At 34.4% G+C, this 15434-nt stretch overlaps 1 protein-coding gene across 1 annotated transcript in view; it reads right to left on the bottom strand.

Annotated features, from left to right (window-relative positions):
- The window catches only part of LRP1B (LDL receptor related protein 1B), a 1867078-nt gene that overhangs the window by 290411 nt on the left and 1561233 nt on the right, over nucleotides 1–15434 (bottom strand). The window contains exons 49-53 of the mRNA XM_061135390.1: nucleotides 15167–15316; nucleotides 11951–12073; nucleotides 9598–9717; nucleotides 4421–4549; nucleotides 1122–1244 (exon numbers count right to left, since the gene is read on the bottom strand). Of these exons, the coding sequence (XP_060991373.1) occupies nucleotides 1122–1244; nucleotides 4421–4549; nucleotides 9598–9717; nucleotides 11951–12073; nucleotides 15167–15316 (645 nt within the window). The remainder of the gene's footprint in view (nucleotides 1–1121; nucleotides 1245–4420; nucleotides 4550–9597; nucleotides 9718–11950; nucleotides 12074–15166; nucleotides 15317–15434) is intronic.

Genomic DNA, 15434 nt, shown 5'->3' with positions numbered 1-15434 from the left:
TATTTTTAACAACTATGTCATGTTCTGTAGCATCTAAATATGATTTTCACTGACTAACACTCCCTGCCTCTGTTCTTTAGTGCCTCAAAAATTATTTTCTCATCTCTGATTTTGCATATTATGATTCTTATTATTCCCATATGACCATGAATGTTATTATTCTATGTTGTACTCTTGATTTTTCTGTTCATCTGTAATTTTTTTTTTTCTAGTGGAATTTCTGTCTCATTCATTTCCATATGAACCAAACATGGTGTCTAGCTGAGGAAATATATTCAATCAGATATAACTCTAGTGTCAGATTTACATTTTGAGTTACGAGTTAGCTTTTAAAATATCACATTGAATCCATGACTTAATGGTGAATTGATACAAAAACTGATATCCACTGATCTCAAGGAGGTTTATATCAAAGGCCAAGGTTAGAGCCATTGGATGGGGAGGACACAGGAGGGAAACTAAATTATTGCCTTTCATAGCTTTATGTGGATTTATTTCACGGATTTTCATTTTGTTTTAATTCATGCATACATTTAAATATTTTACAAAAGTACTAGGTTTACATAATATTTCAATTTCAACTGGAAATTTTTAATATACTAATTTTATCATAGAAGTTATATATGTGTTCATATACACATTATACACACAGGACAATTAGATAAATATATACGTGACAAGATAAATTTCAAAATAACAATATTAAATTTTAACAAATATATACATATGCAAACAGATAAAAGAAAAATGTTAAATATGTATATTTTCTGATAGCTGTGTGAATTGTATTCTTTTTTTCTCACTAAAATCTTTTATTTGGCTATAAGACTGAACTAGCCAGCCATACATTGTTTTTAAAGTACAAGGTACTTCACAAAGTTCTGAAATTGAAAGATGTTTTTACAAACATTTTCCAGTATGGTTCTTGTAAGAACACTACAATCATAGGTAAAATTTTCAAACACAAGTGTAACTATGGTAGAGTTTTAAGGGGCTATATGCAGTGGGTCTATATTACCAAATTTACATGCCCTTAGATTAAGAAATGTATTTATTTGTTTTTGTTAAAGACTGGTACTCAGCCTGAGAATCTTCTCCATGAAAAGTTCATATATACTTACCACACTGCAGTGACTCATCAGAACCATCTCCACAGTCGTCATCATGGTCACAAACAAATTGCTTGGGAATGCATACTTTATTATGGCACATGAAAGCATTTTCATCACATGTATTATTGGGAGCTAAGGAAGACATCAGAAAAAATTAATTTAGATAAGCACCTACTTTATCTTTTCCTACATTAAGAGTTTGGGGAATGTATGTTCTCATACTCAATACACTCAGTAATTCCTGGTCATTTAAAAAAAAATGTTAGCTAAACATTCAACGTATCAGATAAATTATTAAAATATATTAACATGCATATTTTGATATAAGTAGTATTCAAATATATGAGTATAAATATGTATAATTCAAAATTTCAGTGTTAAATGCTCAACAATTCTAGAGTGACCTTGAAATTTCAGAACATTAAGCAATTTGTGAGTTTGCTGAAGGATGAATTTAAAGGTTCATATGTGATAAAAAAAAAAATCACTCAACTCTGATAATGTGGTTGGATATTTTTTTTTTCTCTCCCCATGGCTGCAGTAATGGTAGCAAGGTGATAAAAACCTTGCTTCTTTGTGAAAAATGGACATGAAAAGACCACCAAGTGCTAAAGCTCATGATGGAAGTGAAAAGAAAATCAAAGGGGCTAAGGAAGTTACTGTTTTAAGAGGAAAATAAAGCTTTGGGGTGACTTCTAGAGTAGGGTGTTGAAATAGGTTAAGATCTACACTGAGATGAACCCAACCATAAGTACCACACCAAATTAGGAATATTGATCCATGAAATGGAACATTGATCCTTCTGGAATACTGATCCAAAAAAGTATTCTCTATCGAGGGCCCTAACCAGTGAGGAAAATGGTTGCTTATGTGCAATAAAACTTGAGTAGAAGTCCAAAAGATACTGGCTTATACAGAGAAAATGAGCTTTAACAGTATATGCACAGCATCATAGAGGTTTGATCATTTAACTATTTTTAGTTACCTTTCTTACACATAAAGGGTAAATGTCATGATCTGACTCAAGCTTTGCAGTATTTCAAACGTTAAGATTCTGATATATGATGGATGTTAACTAAGTTCATTGTAGTAACCACTTTGCAATAAGATATAAATACCTTAAATCAATATGTTGCACACCTAAAGCTAACACAATATATAGGTCAATTATATTTTATTTTTTAAGTGAAAGAACAATCTATATGCAATTATAGTACACTGGAAAGAAAAAGACTTTGCAAAAAGGTGTTAGCACCTTAAATTTTTATCCTAAGTAAAGCTATTAATATTTACCTTCTTGGTACATATGTTTCATTATCTGCTTAATGAGGATAATAAAATTTATCTGATAAATTTCTTGTAAGAACTAGATAAGGTGTATGAAGCAGATCAGCTCATTTTAGATATTCAATAGGTGCTCTTACAATTCTCACCTACACAATTATTTTTGGCAGATCTCCAAAGGCACTTCACTAAAATACTATAGGAATTCAATAATGTAAATAAAAACATCTACCAAAATAATTGAAGCATAATGGGCACTTGAAAAAATGTAGAGGCCTTCCAATCTGTCCCTTTCATGTCTTAACATGTCCTCTATCTTCAACACTCCTCTTTCTTCTCTATGTCCTTCACAACTCAGATAATGATATTGCTTTTCTTTGAAATCCTTCTACAAGACTTTTAGGCTTTTCTACACAATATTTATTTGTGATGATCTAGTATCTTTTGTACGTATCATTCTGACACTTAAGGTATTATCATTATTCTTTTATACGCTTATCAACTCCTGATCCTAAATCTGTCTCAGACTAGATGAAAAAAGGAAACTGCTCTGCTTTCAAAACTCAGTGATGACTGAAAAGAGATATTAACAGGTGAAACAAAAAGAATTATTTGAATTTAATCAAGTATAACATTTTCAACAAATGTATTTTCAAAAGTGGTACAGAAGCCACATAGAAGCAGAGCTAAAAACTGCTCATTATAATCAAAGTAAAACTCACTTACTAACCACTATTGTAACTTTGAACTGTGTGACAGCTTATATAACTCAAGTGAATTATGCCAATTCTAATATATGAATTATTCTTTAAAATGCTAAGCAACAGAGGCTTATTTGGCATTAATGCTTTCGGTCACTTGAGTACAATTTGTTGTATTTTAACATAATTTAGTTAATAACACCCATGTGGTCCAAAAGTGTTAATATGCTTCCCAGAGTATTAACTTGCTACAATAGCAACAGTATGCAGGGACTATCTGGATCCCTGAATTGATGCATAATCCTTTATTATGTAGCCCTCAGTGGCCCCATTGACCTTTACAGACAAGTATCAGTTTTAAGATCAAAGTGATTTATTCTACAATAGTATGAGTTCTGTACACACAGCCTGCCTCAAAGTCTTCCTTTTCCTTTTCTGCTTTAACTATAACCCATATGCACACACCCATATATACATACTATTACATTACAGCTTCAAATACAGTTTTAAAGACCTGAAGATAGGTCATCTGAGAGATGACTAGCAGACTTCCCTTTATTTATTTTTTTTTTCAGACTTCCCTTTAATAAGCAGAGTTCATAGCAATCTTCCTAATACATTGCTCAGCTTAACATATCCCCTATGTGACCTTGGGATCTGCATTCAAACATCCAGGGCCTTCATTCTCTTGATCACACAAAGGAATTTATCTAAATTTTCACTACTGAGTAATTCCCTGAAAATTTCCTGAAGTGACCTAGAGTTAGAAACAGTAAATTGTCTGGCCTCCAAAGCTGTTCCTCTGATCCCCTAGCTTCATTCAGCTATATCCATACTATTTTTACCTGACCTAAGGGTTAATATCCTATCTGTAGGACTAATAGGTGTTTACTGACCTTCTGGTCAGTAGTTATTTAGGATCACAGCAGCCATTTACAGAGTATCTGTAATGGGCAATCTAAAAGCCTTCAAGGGGAGTACAGGGTCGGGGAAGATACTAAAAAGAAAGTAACAACTCCACCACACAAACATACATAGGGTGGTTACAGTATCACAGAAATGAAGTGAAAATTTTTCACTCATCAAAAATGATTTTAAAATGAGTAATCCCACCGTGCATGTTGGAAACACTCTGAACAGTGGTATGAAGGGTTGCTGAACTGCTATGATTGACAGCATCCCTCCTGATTAAGTCTGATACTACCTATGAGTCCAGGGGTTGGGAAAGTGAGAGAAAGGGTGATATGGTGAGTACTACAGAAGTAAATATCTGAGGATGCTGCAAGAGCATTCTTTCATAGACAGCCCCATGCATGTTCGTACCACAGCCTGCTGTGGAGAGTTCATCACTTCCATTTGGACAGTCCCGTTCACCATCACACAGCCAGTGTCGGGGCACACAGGCACGGGAGCCCTGGCAGCTGAACATGTCAGCTGCACAGGTGATGGCACCTGAAAACCACCAAAAAAAAAAAAAAAAAAAAAAAAGCCATTATGATCACACACAGCAGGTCCACTGAGAAAGATCTATCATTTATATTTCCAATAGATGAGAAGCAGAAGAATGTCACTGACAAGGAAGAAACTGGAGTTTTTTTTTTGGAATCACCACATATTATCCTTCCCCTATAGATACTTTTCACTCAGAATGCATTCCCTCCCAATGGCAGTGGTAATTTAGTTGCTAACTTGTGTCCAACTCGTTACTACCCCATGGACTGTAGCCCACCAGGCTCCTCTGTCCATGGAATTCTCCCAGCAAGAATACTGGAAATGGACACCATTTCCTCTTCCAGGGGATCTTCCTGACCCAGGAATCAAAACTGCTTCTCCTGGGTCTTCTGCATTGGCAGGTGGATTCTTTAACACTGTGTTACCTGAGAAGATCATTCCTTCCCAATAGCAAGAATTATATTTCTTAAAGGTATATGGCAGGAAAATAAAATAAAAGCTATATGGCAGAAAAATAAAATAAAAGCTATATGGCAGAAAATAATAATAGTATCTTCTCCTTGTAAAATGTAAAAATTCTAAAAATTTCATAGAATTGTGAATAAATTGAGATAAAATTTCAAAAGGACTGAGCCTATAAGGATAATAATAATAGCATTTTTATCACTTAATATATGCTAAGCACTTAGCATATTAACTTATTTAGTCCTCACAATCACCTACAATGGTAGAACTATTATTAGTTTCACTTCACATAAAAGGAAACTGAGGCTCTGAGAAGTTAAAAGCTTGCAGGAAGTCTCAAGTTGCAAAAGGAGTCCTGTGGTGAGCTGGGAGTCCAAAACCTTTTTGGTTCCTAAGCACCTTCTCTTAACCACTAAGGTCATTATTGTTACTCCCCACCTTGTATTGTTGAAAAGGATGAATATGTGCATGTACCCTTTGTTTTAGACACTTAATAAACAGAATCTATCTTGTCTTCACTCTGTCAATTCAATATCCTTTTAATTGCATGATTTTTTCAAATGTAATTTTTTTTTTTGACACCAGTTTCCACACAAAAAAATGCTGTTTACTGTACATTCAAAGGGTCTCAGGGGTTGCTCTTTGCTTTTCCTTCTATGGGCATAGAATAATCAAGTAAAATTAGGAAATAGTTCATTCTCTTGATATTTACCTAACCCTGAGTACAGTTGTACATATTGAATATGTTATGTATATAAAATATATATTGAGTGAATTAGTAACATGTCTCCCAAATCTAACTTCTCTTTAATTTCCCTTTCATGTGACCAAATAGAAAAGGTTCAAAAAAATAAGTTGTAAGAATTATTTTAAAAAAATATTAGTATCTCCAGGAAGAAAATATGACTGCCTAGATTGGTGAAAGATAGTTGTTTCTAAACATTTAAAGCTATTTCTCTTGGATTATCAATTACCATCTTACTTCTCAGTCATAGAGTTGTTATGAGAAAAACTGCTTTCAATGCAATGTTTTCAATATGGGAGGATAGCAGGGTGACAAATTGAAAGCCCTGCTGATCTTTTTCAACATAAACATGCCCATTCCTGACATACAGTTAAATTAGGAAGATAGAATGGCAAGTGAATGTTGAAAAGTCCCCCAGGTAATTCAGATTTGCTTATCTGATTGAGGATCGGTGCTAACAGGGTGAGATTTAGTATGATATCTATTACTGGAAGAAATTATAAAGAAAATCTATTAAACAAATGTTGCTTTAATTTAAAAATGAACTTACCTGTTACCTATTATATCTTTAATGCTTTCTATAAGAAAAATCTTTCCTTACAAAGTTATTTTCACATTATTCCTCCTTTCTATTTTTTAAGCTAGTCACAAATACAGTGTCACTTGCAGTATTAGATTCTCAATTAGTGCTTTAATTTCCATAATATTTTTATTATTTAGCTAGAGATGTAAAAAAAAAATCATTCTTTCTGCTAAGGAAGTTTTGATACATTTAAAACTCCTTGTCTGTTTTCTTATTACCACTTCAATTTATTTTCAAGGTACGTATAATAAATATAGCATTGATTTAAGTGTTGAGAACTTTAATTCTATATGACCTTGCAGAAGACTAGTGTCTGAGTTTCACTCTAAAGTGAGGGGTACGACTAGATAATTACTAAGATACCTAAAACTATAAAATGGCATAAGGCTATTTGCAGCTAATTTTCTGGCTCGCTTGAAAGTGGTTCAACAGATTCTGTGTTAAGAGCATTCCAAAATATCATGGACAATTAGAAAGAAAATGAGCCAAAGAAAAAACTCATGGCTTCCTTCCATAGTTACATTTTCATCTGGAGACACATTGCCTTTCACAGGGAAATGAATCCCAAGGGAGAAGGAAGACAAGTAAAAGGAATTCTACCAGATCCATTTTGTGTACCTGTGCTGGGCTATGCTAAAACGCTTCAGTGTTTGACCCTTTTGTGACCCCATGGACTGTAGCCCATCAGATTCCTCTGATCATGGGATTCTCCAGGCAAGAATACTGGAGTGGGTTGCCATTTCCTTCTCCAGGGGGTCTTCCTGACCCAGGGATTGAAGTTGCATCTCCTGATGTCTCCTGTACTGGCAGGTGGGTTCTTTACAACTAGTGCCGCCTGGGAAACTCCTGTATACCTCTTCAGATATAATATTTGATTGGTTTCATATCTGCCTGATTTTGTAAGTATTTTAGAAACTATCCAATTTTGTACATATTTTAGAAATATGAATTCTGGTCCTAGTTCTGCTATCACTGATTCACTGAATGACCTTGGCAAATTTATTAACCTCTGTGAGTTTTTCTTTCTTCATCTATCATATGACAGAGGTAAACTAGACTATGATTTTCAAACTGAATCCTCAAATCCCAAGTCGGAACCACTATATACTTATGAAGGAAGAATATGTCTACATCAGAATATTTTGAAGTGGGGATTAAGAATCTATTTGTTTTAACAAACCTCTGAATAGGAATTTTTGTACACTAAAGGTTGAAAACCACTCAGATAAATTACTTATAAAGTTCCTTTCCAATTCTAAAATATTAAGTTTATTCATTGACTGATGCTTGGTTTAAAGCATTAATTTTTATGCAACAACAGCTTGGTAGTATATAAACTGTAGCCTGTGTATATGTTTAATACCCTGGGTGTTTTGATGACAGGTAAACATGTCCATTACCATTAAATCCTTAAAAAAATTACCAGGACATTGATAAACACTGAGACAGCAACACTATTCTGAAAAATAAGAGAGGGAGCAGAAACAAAAGAGAATGGGAATAAATTCAGAACAAAAGAGAATGGGAGTAAATTCATTTAGGTATTACACATTGGCCATGTCAGAGGATCATGATAATTGCATAAGGTAAATGTCTTGTAACCATTTAATAAGAAAGGAATTGGAGGAATAAGGAATAAAATGGACCACATGATCACACTGCTGGAAAATGCAGATGCAGGAGGATTCCACTCTGTGTCACTTTAGAATCTTTACCAGTTCCATTATGCTGTGTCCACTTAGAGAGCACAGCAATATCAAGGGAGCCATTTAATGTAGAATTATACAAAGGGTCAAAAGCAAGATAAATGTTAGAGACTGAAAATACGCTCAACCTGTTGTAAGCTGGTAGTTAAAATTAAACAAAGAACTCTACTCAATACTCTGCAATGTCCTATATGAGAAAGAATAAAAAAAAATAAAAAAGAGTTGATATAAGCATATGTATAACTGATTCACTTTGCTATAAACCTGAAACTAGCACAACGTTTTAAATCAACTATACTCCAATAACTTTTTTAAATAGAAATATTTAATAGCAAAGAGAAACAAAGTAGGTAAAATAGATTGGCCAGTCATCAGGTTAATTACTGATTTCTTTTTCCTTTTAGAGGTCTTTGATAGTAATCTTTCTACATTTATCTTTATCTGTTGTATAACTAAATTGTTTTAGTTTTGTAAATAAAAACTAGATTTTAGGTGGGTTAATACAGGAAAATAAATTGTCTACTTTCCAAAGACATCTCCAATTTTATGTTACATACAGAGAACTTGATTTTAGAGTGAACATTATTAATCTTATATTCATGTTTCCATGATAGTGACCTAAATAGAGGCCACAACTCCCGAAAATTTTAAAAATGTGTTAAGTACACCATACTTCATAATTAAGCCTTATTCTGACTCAGGTCCTTATCACTGTAAAAAGAGGGTGATAATAGTTATGAAATAGGATATAATAAGCAAAGAATATAAAGCTATAGGTACAAATACACATGCGGAAACAGATCAGAAAGATAGAAAAACAGATATACAAATAATTTAGTAGAAGGTATGGTCAATTATAATAAATTTATAAAGGTTAGGTTGCTTCATGTTTCTACTTCTTAAGAAATTCATTTATTCATTTATTTTAAATTATTTGTTAAATATCTGTGATTAATTGAAAGAAAATCACACTGACTTTGTAGAAAATGTAGTTGATGGATAGTAAACATGGACATTTGACAGCATAACTTTAATCACATAAAGCTAAATTTTAAAGTACATTTTAAAATCACATATAGTAACCTGTTTCCTTACTTTCCATTAAGAACAGTTCAGCAATAGTAATTACTATAATACACATACACACGCCATGTGTGACTTATGGCAATATAAGCAGGTATAATAAATTTGGAGGGGAACTTAGCGATACTAATCAAAAACAATGAAAAAGTTTTCAGTCATTTCATCCAAGTAATCCCAATCATTGTGATCTATTTGGAAGAAGTCACTGAAGACTAGAAATACAATCACTGTGTCAATATTCAGGAAAAATTCCTAAAACCATAATAGTAACTATATATATTTATATAGAGAGAGTAATAAGTTGTTATAAAAATAATGAAAACAGTTACATTGAAATGTATATACATATAAACTTCATATTAAGTTTAACAAAGTAGAAAACAAAGTTCTCTGCATATTCTAAAATGACAGTGCATATGTATTATACTCCTAAAAATTGTATGAGAACACAAAGGAAACAACTTACCACAAATGCTATCACTTTCATCTAATCCATCTTCACAATCATCCTCTCCATCACAGATCCAGTGTTTAGATATACATTTTTCTGTGGAACATGCAAATTGGTTCCAAGAACAAGAAGAATCTAAAGAATACACAAGAAGGTTTGTTTCAGGTGCAAAAGAAAAAAATGAGTCATTAGAGACCATCTTAGGAAAGATCTGATAGTGAGGAAAGTCTTCTTTAGACTTCACTAAAGCCAGTCACTGGGGGCAGGAGGAGAAGGGGACGCCAGAGGATGAGATGGCTGGATGGCATCACCGACTCGATGGACAGAAGTTTGAGTAAACTCCGGGAGTTGGTGATGGACAGGGAGGCCTGGCGTGCTGCAATTCATGGGGTCGCAAAGAGTCGGACACGACTGAGCGACTGAACTGAAAACCAGTCGTCCCAAATAAAAGAAGCCACTTTCCTCTTCTCTATGCTGCTGCTGCTGCTAAATCGCTTGTGTCCGACTCTGTGCGACCCCATAGACGGCAGTCCACCAGGCTCCCCCGTCCTTGGGATTCTCCAGGCAAGAACACTGGAGTGAGTGGGTTGCCATTTCCTTCTCCAATGCATGAAAGGGAAGACTGAAAGTGAAGTCGCTCAGTCTTCTCTGACTCTTAGCGACCCCATGAACTGCAGCCTACCAGGCTCCTCCGTCCATGGGATTTTCCAGGCAAGAGTACTGGAGTGGGGTGCCATTGCCTTCTCATGACAGTACTATAAAATTTTGACAATGGCTTGCATATTCCCTCTCAATACATACATATTCCCTGTATGTATCCAGGTCATACAACATTGTTTCTTCAACATAATCTCATAGGATATGACTCCAAGTTAGTCAACATGCTAGTCACTCTTCCTAAATGTATTCCTGTCTTTTTCTAACATGTAGGGTTAAAAAATAAAAAAAGAAAAGTCCAGGTGTGGTATTCTTCTAACTTTTAGTCTGTTATTGAACAGTTGGAAAAAAAAACAAACAACTACATCCTAGGCAATGTCACAGATATGGTGAACTCACCACCATACACATTTGTTTTTAAAGGTGGCGTGATTCAGGGGGTTTTAGCTCTCTGATAAGCTGTCAGTTTTCCGTCTATACATACTTAACATACTATACATACTTAACACTGTGATGCTTTTGTTCCTCACCCTTGGGAACACTTAAGTCTGACTAATAACATCCAGATTCATTGGCATGGTGACTAGTATTTTATTACCAAATTATGCATTTATGATAGTATACTTCATTTATTTACAAAGTTTGTGACTGCTCTCCTTCCTTTATCCTCAGTTCATTTATCACCAGCAAACACCCAAAAACAAAATCCTACTGAATTAGTACATCAAAATATAAATGACTATAAAATAAAATTTGACTTTTATCTTATAGACTTATTCAAAACTTTGTATTTTTATTTATTTACATACATGACCTGTGAAAAGAGTGATGTTGAGAAAAGCCGAAACCAGAAAAGTATTAAAGAAGATACAAATATATAATGGCTTCTGTTCCAGAAATCTTGAATCTATATAAACTACTGGTAAAGTTCTCTGTTAATCTTGTTCAGAATCTGGCTCTAACGTAAAGATATATAGCATCTTAATCAAACAAAATGCACTTTCATATTTCAGGATGATATTTACTTTTATGGGAGTTTGACTTTTCTTAGACAATCATTTTTAATCCTGTTTTCCCACTCTGTTTACCCTGGTATATGTTATTTGAGCTAAATGAAAATAGAGAATTATATGCTTTTAAAAAAAATTGGCCTGGATATCATAAAACTCATAAACTAACAAAAAAATTTAAATATTTTCTTACCTTGCCAAGTGAAACGAAATGTACACAAACAGAAACTGGGAGGTGAATGGGGAGAGAGTTTTTGAAGAAATGCAAGTTTTAGTTTACTATTTAAACCTATACATGTAATGAATAGAAACATTTAGGATAATAATAGTCAATAACAGGTAGGAAGAATATAATGTGTTGTGTAAACTAAATCCTTATTTTTCACAGCAGGAGGTAAATATATTAGCATCTAAATTAAATAAGTCAGGAAATGAAGGTATAAATATATCATTTAGATTGATGGAGGTATACACTAGCAAAAACAGAAAAGGTTAAAAGAAAAGGTTTGATGGGAGATTATTATTCTCCATTATAACCTTTTCTGTTCTGTTTTAATTTTTTACCATTTGTGTTATTTCATAAAAATAAAACGATATTAAAATTGATTAGCAATATTTTGTGTAAAATTCCTATGTAAGGTAACATCAGTATATAAATGACAATATAGTTTATAAAAGTAAAGCAAGATATAATGTCTCACCACAGTGGAATTCATCAAGTCCATCCTCACAATCTTTCTGACCATCACATACCCAGGTATTCAAAATGCATCTTCCACTAGGGCAACCAAAATAATTTTCTTCACATTTGTGTTTGTTTTGAACTGTGATAAAATATAGAATGCAGTGTCAAATAAACTACTGTCAAATAAATAAATTAAATGTCAAGTAAATAAATCTTAGACTTCTGCATTGCAGATAGATATCAAGACAGTAATATTCCTTAAACTGGAAGAGATAACTAACAAGAAAACTTAAGTAAAAAAGAGCTGAGAGGTTCTTTTAAAGAATATCCAGGTCATGAAAACCAATGAGAAATTAAAACTATGGAACAGAGGAAATCAGGGAGACATGATAACAAAATCCCATCTAGGATTGAATCCTGGACCAGAAGAAGGATATTAATGGAGCAAGTGTTTAAATACAAATAATGTGGAGTTAACAAAAATAAAATAAAACAACTGAGATGACTATAAAATAAGTAAACCTAAGGCCAAAGTATCATTTTATGTGGAAAATATTCTTAATTCCATACTCAGAAAAAATAAATTACAAAATTATTAGTAGGTTTTTGCTGAGCAAGTGTAAACTTTATGTTCCATTCTTGAAGAATACATATGCTTTGACAAGATTTATATTAGTGTACTCTATTTTAGCTTCTTCCTGGTGGTCTAGTGGTTAGGATTTGGTGCTCTCACCATCGGGGCCTTAGTTTGATTCTGGTCAGGGAAGTCTTCCCTCTTCCTGTGCCCCTGCCACCTACCAACCTCCCAGGACCGACCATACCACCTTTTGGGGCTTCCCTGATGGTTCAAATAGTAAAGAATCTACTTGCAATGCAGGAGACCTGAATTCAATCCCTGGGTTGAGAAGTTACCCTGGAAAAGGGAATGACAACCCACTCCAGTAGTCTTGCCTGGAGAATTCCATGGACAGCGGAGTCTGGTGGGCTACAGTCCATGGGATTGCAAAGAGTTGGACACAACTGAGAGACTAACACTTTCATTTTCTATTTTAAGGAAGAAAAACAAGTTGCAATAGAATCTCTGAAATTGTTCTACCTTAAAAATTATCATGAGAATAAAAAGTATCTGTATATAAAATTGTTTTGTATATTATATATTTTTCAGACTATGGGGTATTGTATTACTATAACCTCCAAGAGTACATACAAAATACTAGATTTTTCTCTTTACTGGATATCATTGGTCTCCTTGAACTTTCAGGTTTACATAGTTTTAGAGTGACGGACTCACAGCCAATCAGGCAGTAAATATTAGAGTATACTTGTTAATCACAGTACAGTGATGCATGACTATTTTAAGATAACAAAAATTACCTCCATTTTATTTTTTAACACCAACTTTGTAGATCTAATTAAAGATGCAAAATCACTTTTGAGGGAGTCCCCTGATGGCTCAAATGATAAGGAATCTGCCTGCAGTGTGGGAGACCCAGGTTTGATTCCTGGGTTGGCCAGATTCCCCTGGAGAAGGGAAGGCTACCCACTGCAGTATTCTTGCCTGGAGAATCCCATGAACAGAGCAGCCTGGTGGGCTACAGTCTATGGGGTGGCAAACAGTCAGGCACGACTGAGCAACTAACACACACACATACATAATGAAGAATAAAATTCTATTTAAAATAATTTGTAGAGGATTTGCAGCAAGCTGCAGTTCAGTGCCTCCTAAGAAGTTCTCCAGTTCCTCGTAGGACATAGCGAGTCTTCAAACCCAGAAGGAACATCATAGAGTGTTACATACTGATGACCAGGAGAGGAGGAAGGGATCTGTCATTGCCCAGTTAATTGATAGATTATGTACAATTAGAATATGAATTCTTTATAGTAGACTGTGTATGTGCACTTGTGGAATACAAACAAATATGTGTGCAGAATACCTATGAATATCGTATCTTAAAATATTTCAAAAAATTATTACAGATCAACAAAAATGTGGAAAACGTGAGTGTAGCAGCAGGGTTAGGAGAAGGAAATAGCAGTATGAGAAGGCATGTACTAGAATCCTACAAGTATCTCTACTTTCAGTTAGTAATTTACCATCTGTCTTTCTGATATTATATACTTTTCAAATTTGTTTCCTCAAATAGTTAGAAAGAAACAAGTTCATGACCTTCTCATGGAAGGCAGCTTCCTAAGAATGCATATGACACTGCTTGTTTGGGTAAAGATGGCTAATAGTTACAAATATACCAGTCTGACCAACCTAGACAGCATATTAAAAAGAAGAGACATTAGTTTGTCAACAAAGGTCCGTCTAGTCAAGGCTATGGTTTTTCTAGTGGTCATGTATGGATGTGAGAGTTGGACTATAAAGAAAGCTGAGCACTGAAGAATTGATGCTTTTGAACTGTGGTGTTGGAGAAGACTCTTGAGAGTCCCTTGGACTGCAAGGAGATCCAACCAGTCCATCCTAAAGGAGATCAGGCCTGGGTGTTCATTGGAAGGACTGATGCTGAAGCTGAAACTCCAATCCTTTGGCCACCTGATGTGGAGAGCTGACTCATTGGAAAAGACCTTGATGCTGGGAAAGATTGAGGGCAGGAGGAGAAGGGGACGACAGAGGATGAGATGGTTGGATGGCATCACAGACACAATGGACATCGGTTTGGGTGGACTCCGGGAGTTGGTGATGGACAGGGAAGCCTGGCGTGCTGCGGTTCACGAGGTCGCAAAGAGTCGGACGTGACTGAGCGACCGAACTGAACTGAACGGACCTTTATGCAGTAATGATAACTGTTACCCATATTACTATGCTGAAAGATTATGTAAGCTGCACCGAACAGCCTAGTATGACGACACAAGCATGATACAAGTAAAGCCAGTAGTGAGAAACTTAGTCCCCCTCTCTTAGTCTGTTGATAGTTTTCTCTCAGTATATACTGCTTCTATGAAAGCTTTATAAATTACACATTTTAAGATGTTATCCCCAATGTTAAAAGGATTAACAAAGAAATGAACTTGAAAAAGGAAACTGATCCAAATATAGAACAGATTTCTTAAGTATCATCCCATAGGTCATAAAAAAAATATAAAGTGGTATGTTTAGATGATCATTTTTAATTTAGTCTACAACATTCATTTTAATCTTAGCCACTGAATATCAAGAATGAAAATTAATAAGTTTGTGCTATACAACATAAATCTTCAAGGCAAAGACTGTTCTTTCTAGAATTACCTGGGCATTTTAATTCATCTGAGTAATCTCCACAGTCATTAGACCCATCGCATATCCAGGTTGGCAGAACACACAGTGAGGTAGAATTGCATCTTATGAACCCTGTGGTTTTCACTCCAAGTTTATAGAAATATGTACAGTCTGTATTATCTATAAGGAGGTAAACAGAAAAATGAGAAACACCTCATCTGCATGAGCCTTTTATGTAGGTCACAGAAACAAGAAATGCTAACCTCATTTGAAGAAGTAAATATGCAATTATCCTACA

This window comes from Dama dama, chromosome 33, assembly GCF_033118175.1.
Source record: "Dama dama isolate Ldn47 chromosome 33, ASM3311817v1, whole genome shotgun sequence".
NCBI classification, from domain to species: Eukaryota; Metazoa; Chordata; class Mammalia; order Artiodactyla; family Cervidae; genus Dama; species Dama dama.
Note: the sequence above shows the minus strand (reverse complement) of the source record. Positions and strands in the feature narration are given on the sequence as shown.